A 21570-nucleotide genomic window follows, 5' to 3' on the forward strand; every position below is an offset into this window, starting at 1 on the left:
AATTTGAACATTGAGCTACAGAGATTAATTAAAAATTATTATGTACAAGCCTTTTCTCAAACTACCACTACGCTCAAAAATGGTTTATTCTTGCCTAAAACATTCAAGTAAGTTATTTTTCAAACAAATGTCATTTATATATAACTGATCAAAGCTACCAGCAAAATAAACCACACCATGTTGTGAAAATGTGCGAGGTGCTTCTCCCCTTTCGCCTGTTTATGTTCAAGGACTTTTATTGCTGTGTTAAATGCACATTAAAACAAAATAGAAAATTAAATCAACCACCCGCGATCCATTTGTGCACAAGAGGTTGGGTCTTTTTTTGGATCCATTCTCATTAGCTAAATGTCAAATCAGGCGTAAAAATTGTTTTTGTGAACGTTGTAGCGCAGGGCGATAATTCAAAAACTGTTTTCAACATATTGCTATGGTAGTTAATCCAATTATTATATACATCACTTCGACGGCACGTTAAAGGCAATATTAGGCATTACTTTTTGCAAACAAACTTCATTTCTGAATGACACTTAAAATCACTCCACTTCTTGCTGGGCCTATCAAGGAAATGGGCACAATCTTCACCGCCGTCAGCATTGTTTGGTTGGTTCCCGCGCCAGTCAGTGTAGTTCACTTGAGTGCCATCACTCCACTCGAATGCATCTTCAGTATTCTTATCATTCAATCCGATCCAAGTCTGCAAATAATAACGCCCAAATAATAGGTTTTGTTAACACAGTGGCGTATAGCCGGGGGACGGAGTGCCCCTTAAAAACTTTTCAGGGCTAAAATAGCGATGCCAAAGAGTAGGTTGTCCTTAATAATGACTACAAATGGAACAAAACGTTAAATCCTGGCTACCTGAAGAAACACTTCGTAAAATTAATGGGTCACCACTGTCTCTAATTCTGTGGTCACAACACAAAATGTTATAATCGTTTAAATGTAATGATAGTCTCTTATACGTGTGAAGTTTTGTTTGAGATCTAACCATGCTGTTGATGTCCAAGGTATATTCACATTCATAGGAGAAAATCTGTATTACATCGGAATTCTGTATTACATTGCGAATTGGAGCAAATCAATGAAATTGTAAAGTGCTTTACCTCGTGTTAACTCCCATGAAACTTGTTAATGTTGTGAAAATAAGAAAAAAATAAGATAGCTACGGTATTAGTCATTTTTACGTAAATTCCTTCACTATTAGCACAAAGCAGCCACATTAAGTTGCACTTATCGAATCTTCTATAGATGATTAAGTTATTTACATGTTCTCGGCATCATTAATTGCATCATTGTGTCTAACAGAGCAATCAGTGGGTGCAATTTAGAGATGATGAACCCGGGACCTCTGTAATGCTACACTTATTCTCAAATCTGAGGTTGTAGGGGCATGTGGCTGGAAGCGTTTATAATATTGACCGTGGATGCAGAAAGGGTAATATGTGTTTGACAATGTCTAATAGAATTTCCAAGGCCTGAGTATAATTGATCCCAAGCTTAGGGTTTGAACTCCGTATATAGTGGCGTAGATTTCTTTTTGACATGGGGGGGTAAAGTTGAAAAACATCTTTAAGTGTAGTGAATCCAACACCTTTTTGGCGACAGAATACGTTGGTGGTAAAAATTTGGCGATATTGAAGCTAAACTGATGGAATATGGTGCAAAAGTGGAATAAATTCGCGCGAAGCGCACAAAAATTGGCAATTTTGGAGCTAAAGGCCAAATATGAGGTTCATTTGTTTTGAACAAAGGCATGAAAGGTAAGGAACATCCCGTTTTTATTTCCTCACAATTCGAAAAATGTCACTTACCCTATCCGATCCAATAAGCCCCTTGACAAAATCATTTTCTTCAGAGGAATGAATGCTCACAAGATGGGCTCCATACTGACTACAGCAGTACACTTCAGCATCACACCATGATTTCAAACTGGCAACATAATTATAGCAATGTCCATTCCAATCGTCTGCAATGTGAAACAAATAAGTTTTTGGGCAAGTTCTTTTTTTTTTACGATGTGTCCAACGGATTTGTAGTTTAAACTTTAAAATCATCACGGACGTACATTAGTTCAACACACACACATACACTTTCATTATTTCATGTTACGTAAGTTAAATCTTGAAGAGAACATGTAGATGTCTGTAAGTGCAGAATATTATGACACACATCTAGAAAATAGGTAACATAAATTACAAACCAAGTCAAAGAAAATAGAACTAAGCTCCCTTGTGGGTGACGATATGGTAATAAGCCACACACACCCCCCCCCCCACACACACACACCAAAATTAGTTGGGGGGGCGGGGGCAGTGAAGTACTAATGCAGTGACTGCAACACTTACCACCATCGCAGTTGTCACACATGCCATGCACGCATGACCCTGTAATACATTCATCTATATTTGCTTCGCACTTATGTCCTGTCCACCCACATGGACATTGGCATGTGTAGCTGTTGACGTGGTCGATACAGGAGCCTCCATGTTGACAAGGGGAGCTGCTGCATTCGTCAATGTCTGCATAAAATGTACGAAAATGTGGAGAAATGCCGGTTATTTACAATGCACTGCCTCCATTTCAGAATGCCTCCACACACTCAATAGCCACACTTGGTCGCTACAAGAGCCTTCATTTTGACAAAGGGAGCTGTTGCATTCATCAATGTCTGCATAAAATGCATGAAAATGAGGAAAAATGCTGGTTATTATACACTATCTTCATTTCCGAATGCCTAAATACGTAATAGTCACACTTATCGTACACCCACGTACATGCAGTACAGTCATCTATCTGTTTCTCATTTAAGGCCTTTCTATTTGCACTCTAGTACTTAAAGCAGTGACTGCGACACTTACCTTCATCGCAGTTAATTCCCTGCCATCCCGGCTCACATTTACAGGAATACTGGTCAACATCATTGTCACACATGCCATGTACGCATGGCGCTGAAGTACATTCATCTATATCTGCTTCACAGTTACGGCCTGTCCATCCACTTGGACATTGGCATATATAGTTGTTGACTTGGTCGACACAGGAGCCTCCATTTTGACAAGGGGAGCTGTTGCATTCATCAGTGTCTGCATACAATGCATGGAAATAGGGGAAAATGCTGGTTATTTACAATTATACACTGCCTTTATTTCAGAATGCCTAAACACTTAATCGGCACACACAACTCTTAAGTGCAGTCATCTATCTCCTACGCATTTAAGGCTTGCAATGAATAACTAAAAGCAGTTACTACAACACTTACCTACATCGCAGTTATTTCCCTGCCATCCCGGCTCACAATTACAGGAATATTGGTCAATATCATTCAGCTGATCATTGTCACACATGCCATGCACGCATGGCCCCGAAGTACATTCATCGAATTCTGCTTCGCAGTTAAGGCCTGTCCACCCACTTCGACATTGGCATGTATAGTTGTTGACTTGGTCGATACAGGAGCCTCCATTTTGACAAGGGGAGCTGTTGCATTCATCAATGTCTGCATAAAATGCATGAAAATGAGGAAAAATGCTGGTTATTATACACTATCTTCATTTCCGAATGCCTATAATAGTCACACATATCGTACAACCACGAACATGCAGTACAGTCATCTAGCTGTTTATCATTTAAGGGCTTTCGACTTGCACTCTAGTACTTAACGCAGTGACTGCGACACTTACCTTCATCGCAATTAATTCCCTGCCATCCCGGCTCACATTTACAGGAATACTGGTTAACCTCATTGTCACACATGCCATGCGCGCACGGCCCTGGGGTGCATTCATCTATATCTGCTTCACAGTTAATGCCTGTCCACCCACTGAGACATTGACATGTATAGCTGTTGACTTCGTTGATACACGAACCTCCATTTTGACAAGGGGAGCTGTTGCATTCATCAATGTCTGCATAAAATGCATGAAAATGAGGAAAAATGCTGGTTATGATACACTTTCTTCATTTCCGAATGCCTAAATACTTAATAGTCACACTTATCGTGCACCCACGTACATGCAGTACAGTCATATATCTGTTTCCCATTTAAGGCCTTTCTGCTTGCACTCTAGTACTTAAAGCAGTGACTGCGACACTTACCTTCATCGCAGTTAATTCCCTGCCATCCCGGCTCACAATTACAGGAATACTGGTTAACATCACTTTTACATATGCCATGCACACATGGCCCTGAGGTGCATTCATTTATATCTGCTTCGCAGTTAGGGCCTGTCCACCCACTTGGACATTGACATGTATAGCTGTTAACTTGGTCGCTACAAGAGCCTCCATTTTGACAAAGGGAGCTGTTGCATTCATCAATGTCTGCATAAAATGCATGAAAATGAGGAAAAATGCTGGTTATTATACACTATCATCATTTCTGAATGGCTAAATACTTAATAGTCACACTTATCGTGCACCCACGTACGTGCAGTACAGTCATCTAGCTGTTTATCATTTAAGGCCTTTAGACTTGCACTCTAGTACTAAAAGCAGTGACTGCGACACTTACCTTCATCGCAATTAATTCCCTGCCATCCCGGCTCACATTTACAGGAATACTGGTTAACCTCATTGTCACACATGCCATGCGCGCACGGCCCTGGGGTGCATTCATCTATATCTGCTTCACAGTTAATGCCTGTCCACCCACTGGGACATTGACATGTATAGCTGTTGACTTCGTTGATACACGAACCTCCATTTTGACAAGGGGAGCTGTTGCATTCATTAATATCTGCAGGAAATGCATGAAATTGTTGATTATTTACTACCCTGAAGTGCATTCTTCTATCTACTTTGCTTACCTACATCGCAGTCAATTCCCTTCCATACCTGCATGAGGAAAATGTTGGCTTATATTTACAATGTTTGACATTCCTTCCAGAATACCTCAACACATATAATACCGTAAAATTCCGTCTACAAGCATATATATGCCTCTAAACGAGGTTTTTTTTTGACACAAGAGACAAGAGGCAGACACTCTCAACAAAAACGTTATTTGGAGTTTGAACAACTATATTACTGATAAAGGCGGCTGTACAAACATGTATATTTGTAAGACCAATCTATTGCAAGTGCATTTATCCGTCTGCTTTGCAGTTAAGGCCTGCCGAACCGCACTAAAGTACTAAAAGTGTTGACTGAGACACTTACGCACATCAAACTTCACAGTTACAGGAATCATGAAGTGCATACATCTAAATCTGATTGTAAATGCCTGTACATCTTGGAGTGTTTCTATCCTTTAAATTACTGATAATTTTCATGGCTTCCCGATTTTAAATATTGGATTTTATTTTACACGCAATTTACCATCGACGCAAACAATCAACAAGTTACGATAAAAAACAAGAATTCTTACCCATGCAGTAATGTTTAATGATCATGCTGACATCATTTGTAATCATAGGTTTATCGACATACACTGGTTTAAAAGATCGCCTGGGTGCTATAGGATTCGCTCCTCCCAACACGACACTGGTGCAGTAATGGCATGGATCTTTGTACGGCAAAACCCAGCGCCAATTGTTATTTTCATCCTGTTCCTGACCGACTTCACACTGATTCGCATGAATTAATATAGTAATATCTGATGTAAAAAGAGACAACATGGGTAAGTAAATACAATAAATGTTGGCATTTATATACGGGGTATTCAATACGACATCACTCATGGCAGGGTCATTCTCTTTCAAAAAAAAAAAAATCAGTCCTGAATAAGGTACCACGGGGCAATTCACATGATAATACAATAAAGCAGGTGATATACCTGAATGGTTGTGGAATTGATACAGAGACCTGCCCATCTGTCATCCTAAGCTATCTTAGAACTGTTCTCCAACATGGCTGCCATTTCAACTGTTATACCATTCCGTTGGTTTTTGTATACACTCTATAGCGCCTTAGATCCGTATAATTATTAAGGGGTATAAAACGGGATTTCGTTACATTTGACTTTTACACTGGTTACATGGCGTTTATAGTAATCGGTATTCGACGGATGTGGATAGTAAAAATTTTGAGTAGATGAATGTGTACTGGACATAATAGAAACATGCCATTAATGTTCAGCAATTCACGTGTCTATCAAAAGTGGAGTATTTCCTATATAAATGTTAAACTGCTGTAAGATCGTAATAGATTGTCAAAGTTTAGTTTTTGTGAAATCTCAGCATACGTTTAATGGGTACGACCAATTTTTCACATAGGCCTTAACTTAACGTAATATCGGTAATTGCCTGTCACGCATGATCGCACACTGTGACATGGGGCATAACGTCCCGTCATAATTCCATGCCGCTTGTCGCTAAGGCAAGCGGCAAGACGTATCAACCAATGACAAGCTTTGATTGTGTCCATTTGTCTCTGCAATGCGCGTGCATCACGCCGCTTAGCGGCAAGCGGCACAAAAGTATGAAACAAGCATTGGTCGGACATCATCTCTAAAATAATAACTGACACAGGTCAATATCCTTCCCGACATGCTTAGTAGCCCGTAGAAGATTAGTTTTCTTGTGATGCACACACTATGTACACATTATACATTTGGCCACATTTTATTATACGATAAATACGAATTTATTAATGGTCTAATGAAGTGAATCGCCTGCTGCATAGTTTTCTATACAGATGATAGGCCTAATCACAAAGTTAACATTCAGGGTACTGACCATGATCTGCCTAGTTTTGATTAACCAATCAGTTATGTGTGATGTCAGCATATGATGGCTATAAGCCAATTGCAAATATGTTTATAAAAAAAGGTTTAAAATTTCCTACACTGAACAGTCTCTTTGCCGGATTTAAGGGCTAAATAGTCTTTGGCATGTGGGGGCAGGATTAGATAAATGCCTACAAACTAGGGTATGAGATTAGGAATTATTTCCTAGCCTCTTAAGGGTGGTCTGAACCCTGGAATTATGGAAACTTTCGGGCTTCATAACTGCTAAATTATTAGTCTAAAGAATATAAAAGTATACATTTTAGACTGGGAATGACTTGCTGAATTCATCTGTGAGGTCCAATTTGGGCAAAATGCTCATTTTTGGAGAAAATCCCAAAAAACGGGTTTTTTTGCCCAAATTATTTCGTGCAATGTAACAAAAAAATCGTTTGGCCAAAATTTTTTTGTTATTAATTTTTAAAAACTAGATAAAAATATCTAGGGACCGTTTTTTTATTTTTTTGAATTTTGACCAACTTTGAGAAATTTGCACCAAAAATGGTCAAAAAATGCATAAAAAAGCCTGATTTTCGCCCAAATTTCAAATATTTTTGGTGAAGTTGGTCAAAATTCAAAAAAATGAAAAAAAACGGTCCCTAGATATTTTTATCTAGTTTTTAAAAATTAATAAAAAAAAAATTTGGCCAAACAATTTTTTGTTACGTTGCACGAAAAATTTGGGCCAAAAACCCGTTGTTTGGGATTTTCTCAAAAATGAGCATTTTGGCCCAAATTGACCTCGCAGATGAATTCAGCAAGTCATTTCCATTCTAAAAATGTATACTTTTATATTCTTTAGACTAATAATTTAGCAGTTATGAGGCCCGAAAGTTTTCATAATTCCAGAGTTCAGACCAACCTTAACCACAGGGTTGGTGGGCTACAATATCTATTCAAGACACATGACATGTAAGGGATAAACTGTGCATATGAGATGTGGGGGCAAGTGGCATTATTTCACTGCCGTGAAAAAACCTAAAACTCAATTTCAGAAATGTCACAATATTTTACTATGTTTTCTTATTAAAAGACCCTTTACTTCAACAACAGGTCTGACGACACGTTTAGTTTTGTGGGGAAGAGTCACAATACTTTGATATTTTTAAATACTAATAGGCCCTAATGACGATGATAATACTGATGATGATGATGATATTGACGTTGATGACGATGACACATGTGCTGATGATGATGTTGAGCTGATGATGATAGGCCTCGGTGATAATGATGATGATGATGATGATGATGATAATAATAATGATGATTATGATGATAATGACGATGATGATGATGATAATGATGATGATGATGATGATGATGATGATGATGATGATGATGATGATCATGATGATGATTTCTTTGAACTTGTTAACCTACCTGGCAAAATACAGAGTAGTAACAGAATCGGCAGCCGGCCTACATAATTGTTATCTATTAACCAATACATATTGCAAAGTAAGAATGTATGTAATTCACATCTTCAGTTTTTAAGCTGCGAAAAAAAATTATAACATAGAACAAGGTTACATTCTGACGCAGAACTGCAAATATCGCAGAGTTTAGTTGATTGCAATACGGGGTAACCATGGTTACCTAATGCCCGATTAATTAAACTAAAATTTTCATTAAAACAGTATTAAACCCGCACAAAACATAAAAAGACTGCGGTATCCACTTAGTACGTCATGCTTGAATGGCAAAACGTTTAAGATTCATACTTAAGGTGGCACGCATGATCACTCTAAATGGAAAATTTTAGACATTGTTTTATCAGTATTGTATCTGTAAAAGTAATGATGACATGTAAACAAAATGAATACATTTTCAGAAAGGGAATGATGCGAGTGATTCACCTAGTACGGCATATGTCTGAAACAATCATCAAATTTTGTGAAAATGCCATTTTTTCGTCCACCATAACAACTTACCTTAAATTCCAAATTGATGAAACTGCGTCAAAACTAGAATTTTAGAATTTGTCTTCCTTTTAAACGTACGACTTCAAAATCTGATTTTTTTTCCTAATTTTGATGAAAATTTGTGATATTGTAAGGTATAGAAACAGTATAAGGACATACTTTAAAAATTTGAGAAACATGTTTCTAGCTTTGTGTCTTCAAAAATATGCAATTTCCATCGATTTGGAAACTTAAGTTGTTATGACGGAAGAAGCCAAATGGCATGGGAAATCAAATATGGCGCTTTTCTCAAAAACAAACAAACCGCTCAGTTTTTGCAGAAATAATTTTGTTGTGCTAGTTGGATTCATTGTATCGTTTTCTTTCTGAAAATGTATACTTTTATTTACTTATTATCATTACTTTTAAAGATACAATGCAAAATAGTATCTAAATTTTCCCACTTTGAGTGATCCGGTGTGCTCCTTACTAGGCCAATGGAATTAATGTAGTATTCCGTCATCTTCAGTATGCATTTTACTCTGGCTATAAATCATACGTTAGTTGTCACTTTGTAGAAATAATGCGGCTATTAAAATACGAAACTAGGACATTCGTTGACCTATAAAAGCATTGTCAAGTACTTTAGAAGTATTTAACAATTGCCAACGCCAGTTGGTAACATGTACCCAAAATTCTAGAAGAAACTTAATAATCAATGATTTAAAAAAATACCGTAGAGGTTCGCCTAATGTCTTGGGTAATTTTATGTATAAGTAGAGAGCTCCATCCTCTGAAAATCCCAACAAGAATTAAGGGTACGTGCCCTTATTTACTGGGGGTTATGGGACAGCCCTTTAAGAGTGTGCCTGAAATTACAGATATGTCAAGGGAGCCCATAGCGTCATTAGGCGAATCTTTACGGTTATTGAGTCAGTCCTGACTTAATTTGAAACGATCAAAACTAGACCATACTTCTGTGCTATTTAGAATATCAACTGTCAAGTAATAATACTTTAAAACACAATAATTTCTTCCCCTTAATGCTTATTTTGAGAAACATAGCATTTTTAAGATGGCTACCTCCATTAAAATTGAGTTAAAATTAAACTGCCTTTAATTATTCATTGACACCAATGTGTTCATTTTCCACGTTCTGAATTATACAATAATATTCCATGCGTAGACAGCAAGTGTGATTAATGGTCCAAACAATAATGCTCAAGACTTCAAGTGTATTCATGAAAATGACGGAAAACCATTAATATCTTTTGCAACTTATTGTATGTAAAAATTAGGCAAGACTTTGTGTATTTTATATTATTGCTCAGAGGCAGTACTTTTTTCACTGATCTGAGATGCATAAAATGAAAAAAATGAAATGAAATGAAATGAAATGAAATGAAATGAAATGAAATGAAATGAAATGAAATGAAATGAAATGAAATGAAATGAAATGGAATGGAATGGAATGAAATGAAATGAAATGAAATGAAATGAAATGGAATGGAATGGAATGGAATGGAATGGAATGGAATGAAATGAAATGGAATGGAATGGAATGGAATGGAATGGAATGAAATGAAATGGAATGGAATGGAATGGAATGGAATGGAATGGAATGAAATGAAATGAAATGAAATGAAATGGAATGAAATGAAATGAAATGAAATGGAATGGAATGGAATGGAATGGAATGGAATGAAATGAAATGAAATGAAATGAAATGAAATGGAATGGAATGAAATGAAATGAAATGAAATGAAATGGAATGGAATGGAATGGAATGGAATGAAATGGAATGAAATGTTAAATGAAATGAAATGAAATAAAATACAATAACATGAAATACAATAAAATAAATTATCAGCTAAATTTCTTTAGTGTAGTAGTTTTTTTTTTACATACATTGAATGTTAAGATATAATGATATAACTTTAGCAACATTGAATACATTGGGATATCGGGAAGATTGAAAACAATGACCTGTTGGAAAAGATTCATACTGTGTACTTACACGTGTACGACAGATTGTCATAAATCAGGGGTACGTTTCGGTAAACGAAACAAAATATAATGCAGGTGCTAAATTGCATTTACTTTATTTTCAATCAAAATGCATATCTGAAAAACAATCTGAAAGTAATTATAAGAATATCACAGTTTGATGCATTATGCATCAATATCTCAAAACGTCTTCGTCAAAAATAAAATACCTGCATGTATTTCTTGCAAATTTCCCATTGGAATTGGCTTACACTTGGGAGAAGGGAAATAAGTGCGCTAACTTATCTTAAATAAGACTTCTGTAAACATTGTATATATTTGAAAAAGAAGTAAAAAATATAAATTCATCTACTCACCCAATTTTGAATCATATAACGCCTACATTTTTCTCTCGAGTTAATCCCAGGTATGATACAAACTGGAGTAATGAATGACGGAACGCGTAACTACGCTCTGTTTTCAATATCGTTTTCATGACATGCAGTATTGCCAACGGCGCACCTCAGAGGATGATTTAAGCACTTCCCACCACGCCACTGTGTTGACTTGCGGTTAGCACAGCTGTGTGAGTGAACATGACACGACTGCTCGCACACTGCATTGGCGGCCATGGTTAAATTTGAATTTGGACTGATATATTTACAATAAAAACGCATTCACAATGCTGGTCGATTTCACATTTTATGTTACCTACAGAAGGTGTGAATTATCCTTCATGCATACATCACTTTAGATCTGAAATCGACCAACTAATAATGACACACGCACAATTCTTAAACAACATCTTTTGCACAGAATTCAATGGGATTTGAAAAGTAAAGTGGCAGTTAAAACTCTGGTGATAACACGTTTGCAGTGCATGATGGGGCTTCCTTAAATCATCCTCTGGGCGCACCTTAGCCACCGAATTAGACTCATTAGACAATACTACTTCAGACAACACGATCCGTCGTACATTGCGTCAAATGCAAGCCAATGCTTGAGGTTTCGTCGGAAGCAAGAAACTGTATCATCATCAGGTTCATATCAGTGCAACTGAGTTCCCGTGTATAGTAGGCCCTATGTGAGGAACGAACACGGATCTGCTATTTTATCTCGGTTACATACATGATTGGTCCCACAATTACAAAGTGCTTTTATCAAGTGGACCAAGTTGCCATATTTCTCGTTATGAACATCTTAGGCATAATTCTGTTTGCCAATTGGATGAGATGTCATTTTGACCATTTAAGTTTCTTTGGTCGGGTGATGGCTACACAGAGAACGAACTGGCAACAACACAACACCGTACCGTTGGTTGGCAAATTCATTTAACCATCTTCTCTATTATTCATCAGCTATAAGTGCCTTAGCAACGGAATAATACTCAATCGTAGCTATCACTTATTTTTCTGCTACGGTATTTAACAGTAATTACTCTAAATACTAATTACTAATTAATCATGCTAACGCCAAACTACGAGGGTCATTCGAAATGTTCTACCCCATCATCACATCTCTGTTATATTACGTGCATGCCAGGCAATTGAAATTACCCATTAGTACGCTCTTTACTTTAATTAATCAAGTTATTTAATAAAAATGTGATTTTTGGTTGTTAAGATACAGGGTTCAAAAGAAATAACTCCCCCCTTAAAATTACTAAACATTTCTTTGCATAACTTGACATACATTAGGTTGATTTTAAAATTTTAAAAACCTGTGAATAGAGGAATCTTTTTGCTACCCTCCCAATTTTCTTCTTTTTGAAAATCATTTTTGTTAGTCAAAAATTATCACATTTTCCAAAAATGATGCTTTCAGAAAAAGTTGCACTTTTCAACATCCAATACATGTAATGTACAAAAACGTTTTCGATATCAATGTGATCAGTGGTTTGATTGATTTCATTGTTAGTTAATTTTCTTAAATTTTATGTGTCCGATTACTCGGTCACCCATGCAATCATCTTTCAGTATAAAACAATGATTCATTGACATGAATTTTGACATGAATTGGGTTTTCAGTCGGTCACTATATAGAGTAGAAATAAGGTTTGTAGTGTTATGCTTATTTCTTTCGTTGTCTAGAAGAGATGAAAATTTTACTTGCAAATGGTAGACTGAAACAGTTGCAAAGATCTATAGCAACGCCTCTCCTGAATAAAGGCGTACATAACAAAGAAGAAATGGCCAACAAATATTGGAGGTTGGAAGTCAGCATCCAGCCAATTAACTGCATGCAGCCAATCTCTTGTGGCCACATCATGAGTGTTACACCTCTATCCAAGAAAGCCATCATTTTAAATCAAAATGCAAGATGCTTCAACTGACCCAATACAGGTAAATGTTCACCCTGTTGGTCAACTTTATCCGTGGAGAGCTCATTTTTCCTTCCTAGTGATTTTATCATTTTGAAGAAACTGTTGATTAAAAACTTCAAAGAAAATCTTATTTTACGCCAAAATTAACTCCAACACATCTTTGTTTTGCACTGAATGATGGTTGTATGGGTGCCTAAAGGATCAGAGACAGAAAGGTGAAGGAAAAAAACAAGAATTAAATCAACCTTAACATTAATATTGAGAACATTTTTTACATAATGTGGTAAAGTGCAACTTTTTCTGAAAGCATCATTTTTGGAAAATGTGATTATTTTTGACTAAAAATATTGTTTTTGCAAATGAAACAACTTTGGGAGGATTGAAAAACGATTCCTCTATTCACAGCTTTTTGAATTTTTCAAATCAACAAAATATATGTCAAGTTATGCAAAGAAATGTTTTGTAATTTTAAGGGGGGAGTTATTTCTTTTGAACCCTGTATGTTGGTTAAAGCAAATACAGACTTGGTACATCGGAAACAATTAAAATCTGAAGCCAAAAAAGTTTAGCAGGCTTCATATTGTAGTTTTGGACAATGTCCATAATATTTAAAAATGTGGTTGTCCAACTGCTAACTGGAGCTATATATGTTTGTCCTATTTTAGCCCCATGACATGCCCTGAGACATAAGATGACAGAGATGTGATGATGGAGGTAGAAGTTTTTGAATGACCCTCGCACAATTTCATCAAAAGAAGTTCACCATATCTTAGCAGACGCCAGACTTTGAAAATACAAACAATATACAAATACAATAGTATTTTTACAGCCTAGAGTCAAATTAAAACTTGTTGGGTTTGTTTATACCATATAACCATCGAGATATGGTACAACTCCGAGTTCCGCCAATCTAAGAAGAATTAATCATATGAATACCTGGACATAATTAAAACAGAAAGATTTTTGTTTGTAAGTATGACACCCTCCTGAACAACATATAAAAACGGAAAAAAGTAAGTTGAGGGAAAGTGACCTAATCTGGTTAGAAACTATACCGATCGTTTAACATTTTTATGTTCAGCATAACTACAGCTGAAATCTGGAAGATAAGTTGAAACTTTGGCCATGCACAGGTGACCTGGTGAGGGTGGTCGCCAGGGCCATTCCGACCATTAGGCCAGGTAAGGCGGTCGCCTAGGGCGGCAAACGTAGAGGGGCGCAAAAAAAAAGGGGCGAAATAAAAACGGGAATGGAGAAAGAAAAGGGAAGAAAAATGACAGCGCTTCCCTTAGGGGGCGCCGAATTGACCAATTCAGGATCGATTCAGCGCCCCTCCAAGTGATGAAAGTCAAAATTTTCGCGCGCATTTCGTACAAAATCATTTACAATATCAATTTAAGACCGATATTCAATATCATCGTAACCAAAATTAATCAGTGGAAAGCCCTATTTTTGCTCGCTCCGTGCACAATTGTTTCAAGAATTGGGGTGGGGGTTGTCATTATATATCCTTATTGCCCTGAGCACCACAAATCTTATAGCTCCGGCACTGGAAAAAAGGTGAGTTTGAAGGGTAGCCCCCCTTAACACTTTTTGGTGTGTTCTGGTGGGGCGGCAGGAAGAGGCCTTGCCTAGGGCGGCAAAATCCCTAGGAACGGCCCTGGTGGTCGCAGTAGATATCTTTAAACCTTTCACTCGAAATTGGTTCTGGAATAAGCTTGATTGATATCTTGCTATATTATAGCTGCATAGCGTGGTTTCAGTGAGCACGACGATTGGCAATGCAAGAATAACGGTTACCCCAAACAAATGTGGAACGTATAATAGTATTATCATCATCCAAAATCTTTCGGAGAGGTTCTATTCGCCACTTGCACGGTTCCGCCATTATGCACTATGTGCGGGAGAGCCTCGAACTGGCAGCATACATGAATGGGAATTGAACCAGTCATATAACATTCTGTGTAAGGTTACGTAATTCTTCCTTTCATGTATGCTGCCAGTTCGAGGCTCTCCCGCATATAGTGCATAATGGCGGAACCGTGCAAGTGGCGAATTGTGTGGTAAAATTATTCACTGTTTCCCTTCATGATATCATGAGACGGGTAGGCCTACACACCTTTTAAGACTGGGCTTTGAAAGATATTTTTAGTTTTAATCACGTTACGTTGTCAAAATGTGACATATATACGAATAAAGGAGTGTAAGTATACACCGTGTTGCATTCTGGGATGGGGTTTATATCTCCTCTGGGTGTAAATATGCACTATAATGCCCCTGTCATACTACGGCAAGCGGCATGACATCGGCCAATCATAAGCCTTGATTATGTCCGTTTGTCTGCAATGAATCATTAGGATTGAGCTATGTTTCATTCGACAGAACTTGATAATATTGTTTTCATCCAAACAAATTAGTGCTGTATTTTTCTGGAATGGGGAATAATAATTTATATCAACAACGCACACGATACAAGCTTGGTATACAGGGTGTCTCAGAATAAATATTGTGTGCAAACTTTTGGAGAGACATGTTGATGGTCAAGCAAACGTGCAAAATACCATGGATATTGCCACATGACTCATGGATGGGGGCTATATATTTTTTTTACTTGGACAAGCTGCAAACATGGTCAAGTGAAACTACAAAATACCATAGAATTGTCGCACGCATGGGGACTCATTATGGGACACCTTGTATAAACATTAACTTAAAGTTACTAGAATTATTAACATATATGTGAATGGACGCGGCGAATCAGCCGTAAACTCGGCAAATTGTAATCTGAGTTAAAGTGTAAAATGTATGTGAAGGTCGTATTCATAGGCGTATCAATTCGTTGCGACAAGTATCTTATCAAACGCTGTTTAAATCAATCAATAATACTACTGCTATTTCTATAGAATAGTTCTTGTCTTTGTTTGCTTTGGCTAAATCCTGTTCAAGTGGTAGATAACAAATCATTGTATTTTGTCTAGGTATGTATAATCAACAATGAACAATGAGAGGATATTTCTGAACCTCGTTGACTTGGGGATGATTTGAAATGACCGCCAATTATGACTGTTGGATATTTATTACCAGAAATGTAGAAAAGAGACACATGTAGAACCGATGAAAATACAATTTTGTCGAAGGAACAGAGTTCAACAAATCATAACCCTGCTTTTGGATATCGTTTGAAGTCAAATGATATACCACTTTAAAGCTTATGGTATAATTATTCTAAACACGAAATAAAACAAAATTGACCGGGGCCGACTTTACGGCTGATTCGCCGCTTCCAGTCACATATTATAACCTGAACAACACCGGTAATTACACTATTCAAAGCGCTAAGTCAATTGCACTGAGATACCACAAACACATGTCATTTGAATTTTATGAGCGATATATGACTGATGACAAATAAATTGGATGAATAACTTGATGAGCACTTTCTGTTTAATATGTATGTATCTGTTTTTCAGAACAAATATTGCTAGAATTCTGTGTTATAATTTTATTTTCAAACTGAAATACAATAATAATATACCAACCAAGTGGTAAAGTCACAATATGTTAGCTCTCTCTATATATAATGTACTCTAGCCTATCTGTATATGAAGACCTGAGCGCAAGAAGACTGTACGGCCGCTTTTGACGAAATTGAGTTACAGGTGGTTTTGAAGTTATCGGATGAAGACAAAAATTTGACATTTTTTTTAACATTTGGCCTCCTCCGCATGAGGGGTCAAGAGAGTCAAAAATCACAACGATTACGAAAATATATAATTCATCATATATTTTGAGCTCGGTTAATGAGTTAGAGGGTCACTTCCGGTTAAAGGTTAACTGAGTTCAAATTTTAAAACAACCTTCAAATTCAACAAACAAGGTGTCAAATTGCTCGTGTCTGCACATAGATTACCAATATGGTTATTAAATATTTCCAACATCTGCATTCAGTTTTGAGTTATATAAGCTTTTGTTTCAATCCGAGCGCAAGAAGACCCTAAGTCCAAAAATGATAAATCGATCAATATCGATCAATATTACAGATATTTCCTTAGTTGATATACAAAATGATTCTTCTTGCCTATACCAAATTACCCATGTACCTGAGAAGTATCAATATTATGGCTTTTTTGGTTTCCAAATTATCTTATTTTAAAAAGTTTAAACGATCATACAGACTTGAGATTTAATATGGAACACTTTTTCGTAAAATTCCATGACTGGTCTGGAAGAGGTCTGCATAAACGGCACGGGCTAAATATGAATTGGGGTGTGTCGGAGATGGTGTAAAATAATTGTTTGACAGAAAATGTACTCTTCATTAGTTTATATTATGTCGCTCATAATGTAGTAAATTAACCTAAAATGGCGGATTTAAGGAGACTGAATTTGAATTTTGTGGGGTAACATTTCTGAATTTGAGCAACATTATTCTGATATTATCAAATTTATTGAGGTTTGAGGCAATTTTATTGAACCTAAATATCAATAAGTGTTCGTCAGAACTGAAATGCACCTGTGATCTACCAATTTTGAAAGTGGGAGGCGCTTTAAAAAATATGGCTCTATAAAGTGGTGTGCACTCAGAAAATTTGAATGGTCCACTGGGGCCAAATATTATAAACTTACTGTACACAAAGAAACAGTGTGAGTTTATTGGACAACCAGGAAGCCGCACAGTTGTTTTTGTATCGTAAGTTGATAACATTTGACCCCAGGGGCCATTCAAACGTTCAGAGTACGTACAACTTTTAAGAGCCCTATTTTTAAGCTCCTCCCCTGTTCAAAAACTTGGTACATTGTAAGTGTATTTCGGCTGTGATGAATGCCAGTTGCAGACGAAGTTTAAGAAATATCACTTCCAACCCCTATAAATTTGATAATAACAGAACAACGTTGCATAAAGTCTGAAATTGTGTACCCCACAAAACTCAAATCCAGCCTCCCTAAATCCGCCATTTTGGGCAAATTCGCTACATTATGAGCACCATAATGTAAGCATATCGAAAGCACATTTTCTATCAAACAATTATTTTACACCATCTCTCGACACACCCCAATTAATATTTAGCCCGTGCGGTCTATGCAGACTCCGTCCAGACTAGTATTGGAACTTTAGCGAAAAATATTCCATATTAAATTACAAGTCTGTATCTCAAAATGCCAGATATGGACATTATACGGTCTCCTTGCGCTCAGGTCTTCATATGGTACCCAACCAACCTTCCATTCGTGCATATGGAAGGGATCCTAAATAGCTACCCGTGTTAACGGTTCAATGGGCTATTCCAGTTGAAATAGATACACCCCTTACAAAAGACACGACCTTATTCTTCCCCACATGGGGTTTAAATGTAGTCGTCCATTTCGTGCATATGGAGGGGTTTCCATGCTGTGTGATAGCACACTATCTACAGCAGCTGTTTGTTACAAAACTGTTACACTTACAGTGGTTCTTACATATGCACATAGATAATTATTTTGATCATTGATATACACAGGCTAATCTAAAATTAGTATGTACATTTTTTTTTCCAAACTACCATAATGTTCAAGAATGGTTTACTCTTGCCTCAAATATTCCATATACGAGTTTATTATTGAATACATGTCTTTTAGCTGATCAAAGCAACCAGCAGAAGCGTAGCCAGCGGGGGTGGGGCGTTGGTCCCTTCGAAAAACGCATTTGTGTAAACAATTTACAATTCCGTGTGTCCCGGTTATCCAGGCGGTAATTATAAGAACCATGCCGCATGTTGTGAAAAGCTACGATGTGCTATCAGTGTATTAAATGTACGTAATAAAATTGGAAAAAGGTGAAATTTCACCCCCCCCTCATCAACACCACCACCACACAACCCACAGGTTGGGCCCTTGGGCAGTGGCGTACCGTGGCCGCCCCTACCCCGGCGGTCTGCAGAAAATTTTGCCGCCCCTTCCTCAACAGTCCGAAATGGTTGACCCAAAAAAAATGTCGGTGTTTTGAAAAAGTGAAGAAGAAAAAAAGCAACATATTTTGATGTATAGTACAATTTTTTACAAATTTTTGTAATCTTTTCTAATTAGTTTTGCCCTTTTTTCTTTACTAATTATTTTTGCCGCCCTTCTATCCGCCCCTGCTTTTACCCTGGGGGGCTGGCGCCCCCACAGCCCCTCCCCCCATATACGCGCATGTTGGGATCCATGATCGACCATGAGCTAATCAACGGCTAAACGGATTTTTTTTTATGTCAAAGCAGGCGTAAAAAGTCAAACAACTACCAACAAATTAATAATCAGGAAAAACCTCTCTTATTACTAAATTACGAGAGAAACATACCCAAACCAATTTGCGTGATCAATCTGACCACAAAAGACTTGCTTTGCTGATCCAGACGAAATTAAAACTTTGAACATTTTGATTATTACGTGGTGTAGCATATTTTTTTTATTGCAATCTATTTTAGGTAATAATGCATTACTTTTTGCAAACAAACTTCATTTCTGAACTACAATTTCTGTCACTCCACTGATAAGCAAGGAAATGGGCACAATCTTCACCACCGTCAGCATTGTTTGGTTGATTCAAGAACCAGTCAGTGTAGTTCACTGGAGTCCCATCACTCCACTTGAATGTACCTTCAGTAGTCTGATCATTCAATCCGATCCACATCTGCAAATAATAACGCCCATTAACAGGTTATTTATCAATAAACAAAGTGGCGTAGCTGGGGGAGGGGGGGGGGATGCAGAGAGAGTGCCCCAGAAAGTTTTCGGGGATGAAATGGGGACGGCAAAGAGTATAGTGTCGTTAAAATGACTACAAATTGGACAAAATATATCCTGGCTACCCTACTGAGTAAACATTTCGTCAAATAAATGGGTCACAACCAGAGGATGATTTAAGCACTTCCCAGCAAGTCTTGCGGTTAGCACAGCTGTGTAAGTGAACATGACACCACTGCCCGCCCACTGCATACACACGTGCATGGTGAAATTTGAATTTGGACCGATATATTTACAATAAATACACCTTCAAAAGGTTGGTCGATTTCACATTTTATGTTATCTACAGAAGGTGTGAATTATCCTTCATGCATACATCACTTTAGATCTGAAATCGACCAAGTAATAATGACACACGGGCAATTCTAAAACAACATCTTTTGCACAGAGTTCAATGGGATTTGAAAAGTAAAGTGGCAGTTGAAACTCTAGTGATAACACTTTTACAATGCATGATGGGGCTTCCTTAAATCATCCTCGGGGTCACAACACAAATGGTTATAATCGTGAAAATGTATGATATTCGTCCAAATAACTTCTTCCGTAACCATTTATCCGATAATACTTTACAGGAACGAATAAACTCTTTGACAACCACTGTAAAGACATTGGATACTTTTTGGACTAATGTTTCTTCTTCTCTGCATTCAAAAAAAATTTCTTTTTGTCATTGTAATCATTGATATGCACATGTATTTTTATTCAAGGTTGTTACGCGTGTCTAGCTGTCATCGACTTGACAACAAGCACACCCCGGTACAAACAGTTGTAATTTGTGAAAAATGATTCCTTTAGGAATTGTTCTGTTAGTTTCTGTATGGCAAATCATAAATACACATGACTGTCTTTTGGTCAAAATGGCAACAATCTTTTTTTTACCGCTACCCACCTGTAGTAGCTTTACACAACCCTTAAAAGGGCATTTTGTGATTCACAACCACATCCCCCCAATTTTTTCAAAAAAAAGTTGAGATTTTTATACCACTGGAAATCTCTGGCTACATAATGTTTGTGTACTAAACATTTCTTGCAGATTAATTCGTTTAGCAAAAATATCGTCAAATTTGAATTTCGTTCTGGTATAAGTATAAGTATAATCATGCATAACTCGCAAACGCAAAATCGGAATCAACTCAAAATGTTGGGAATAAGCTTATTATCGTCAAATATCGTCAAATTTGAATTTCGTTCTGGTATACCAGAACGAAATTACAACAGTGGCCTATGGAGCAGTGTAATATACATAATCATGCATAACTCGCAAACGCAAAATCGGAATCAACTCAAAATTTTGGGAATAAGCTTTTTATCGTGGATATCTACTGAAAAATGTCATGAAAAGAGGATGCTAGGATCACTAAGTCCTAAGCATTAGTAAAATTGCAAAATTATCACTCATGGGGGATTCCGAATTTGTAATATGTTAGAACAGGTTAGAACCTCGGCAAAGGTTAGAACAGGTTGTCAGAAAACGTTTAAATGTCGGATATATAAAGGGTATATAAAGAGTATAGAACGTTTTCATAACATTAAAAGCATTTGTTGATAACCTCCTGAAAATATTCTAACTTAATGTTATTTAGGTGTTGTCAAAATATTTGGCAAAATATGTTTGCAAAAAATATATTTTACAATAACATTTTAAAAACAATTTAAAATAGTTTTGTAGTGTGTTTTCATACATAACGTTTTAAACGTTTTCATGAACTTTATATAAGCCGACATTTTAATGTTATTACAACGTTTTTATCAAAACCAAAAACCTAAAATATAACTTATTTAAAACGTTTTTAAAACGTTTTGTGTTTTCTGGGTTAGTAGCAAAAACAACATTGTGAAAGTATTTGCTGACGAAAAAAAAAAATATCGAC

General features: G+C 36.8%; 1 protein-coding gene across 1 annotated transcript in view; it reads right to left on the minus strand.

The window, feature by feature from the left end:
* Positions 1–493: 493 nt before the first annotated feature.
* The window catches only part of LOC140140639 (uncharacterized), a 28982-nt gene continuing 7905 nt past the window's right edge, over positions 494–21570 (minus strand). The window contains exons 6-10 of the mRNA XM_072162396.1: positions 3263–3499; positions 2862–3086; positions 2349–2522; positions 1815–1969; positions 494–697 (exon numbers count right to left, since the gene is read on the minus strand). Of these exons, the coding sequence (XP_072018497.1) occupies positions 494–697; positions 1815–1969; positions 2349–2522; positions 2862–3086; positions 3263–3499 (995 nt within the window). The remainder of the gene's footprint in view (positions 698–1814; positions 1970–2348; positions 2523–2861; positions 3087–3262; positions 3500–21570) is intronic.

The sequence above is a fragment of the Amphiura filiformis genome, chromosome 19 (genome assembly GCF_039555335.1).
Source record: "Amphiura filiformis chromosome 19, Afil_fr2py, whole genome shotgun sequence".
Taxonomy (NCBI): Eukaryota; Metazoa; Echinodermata; class Ophiuroidea; order Amphilepidida; family Amphiuridae; genus Amphiura; species Amphiura filiformis.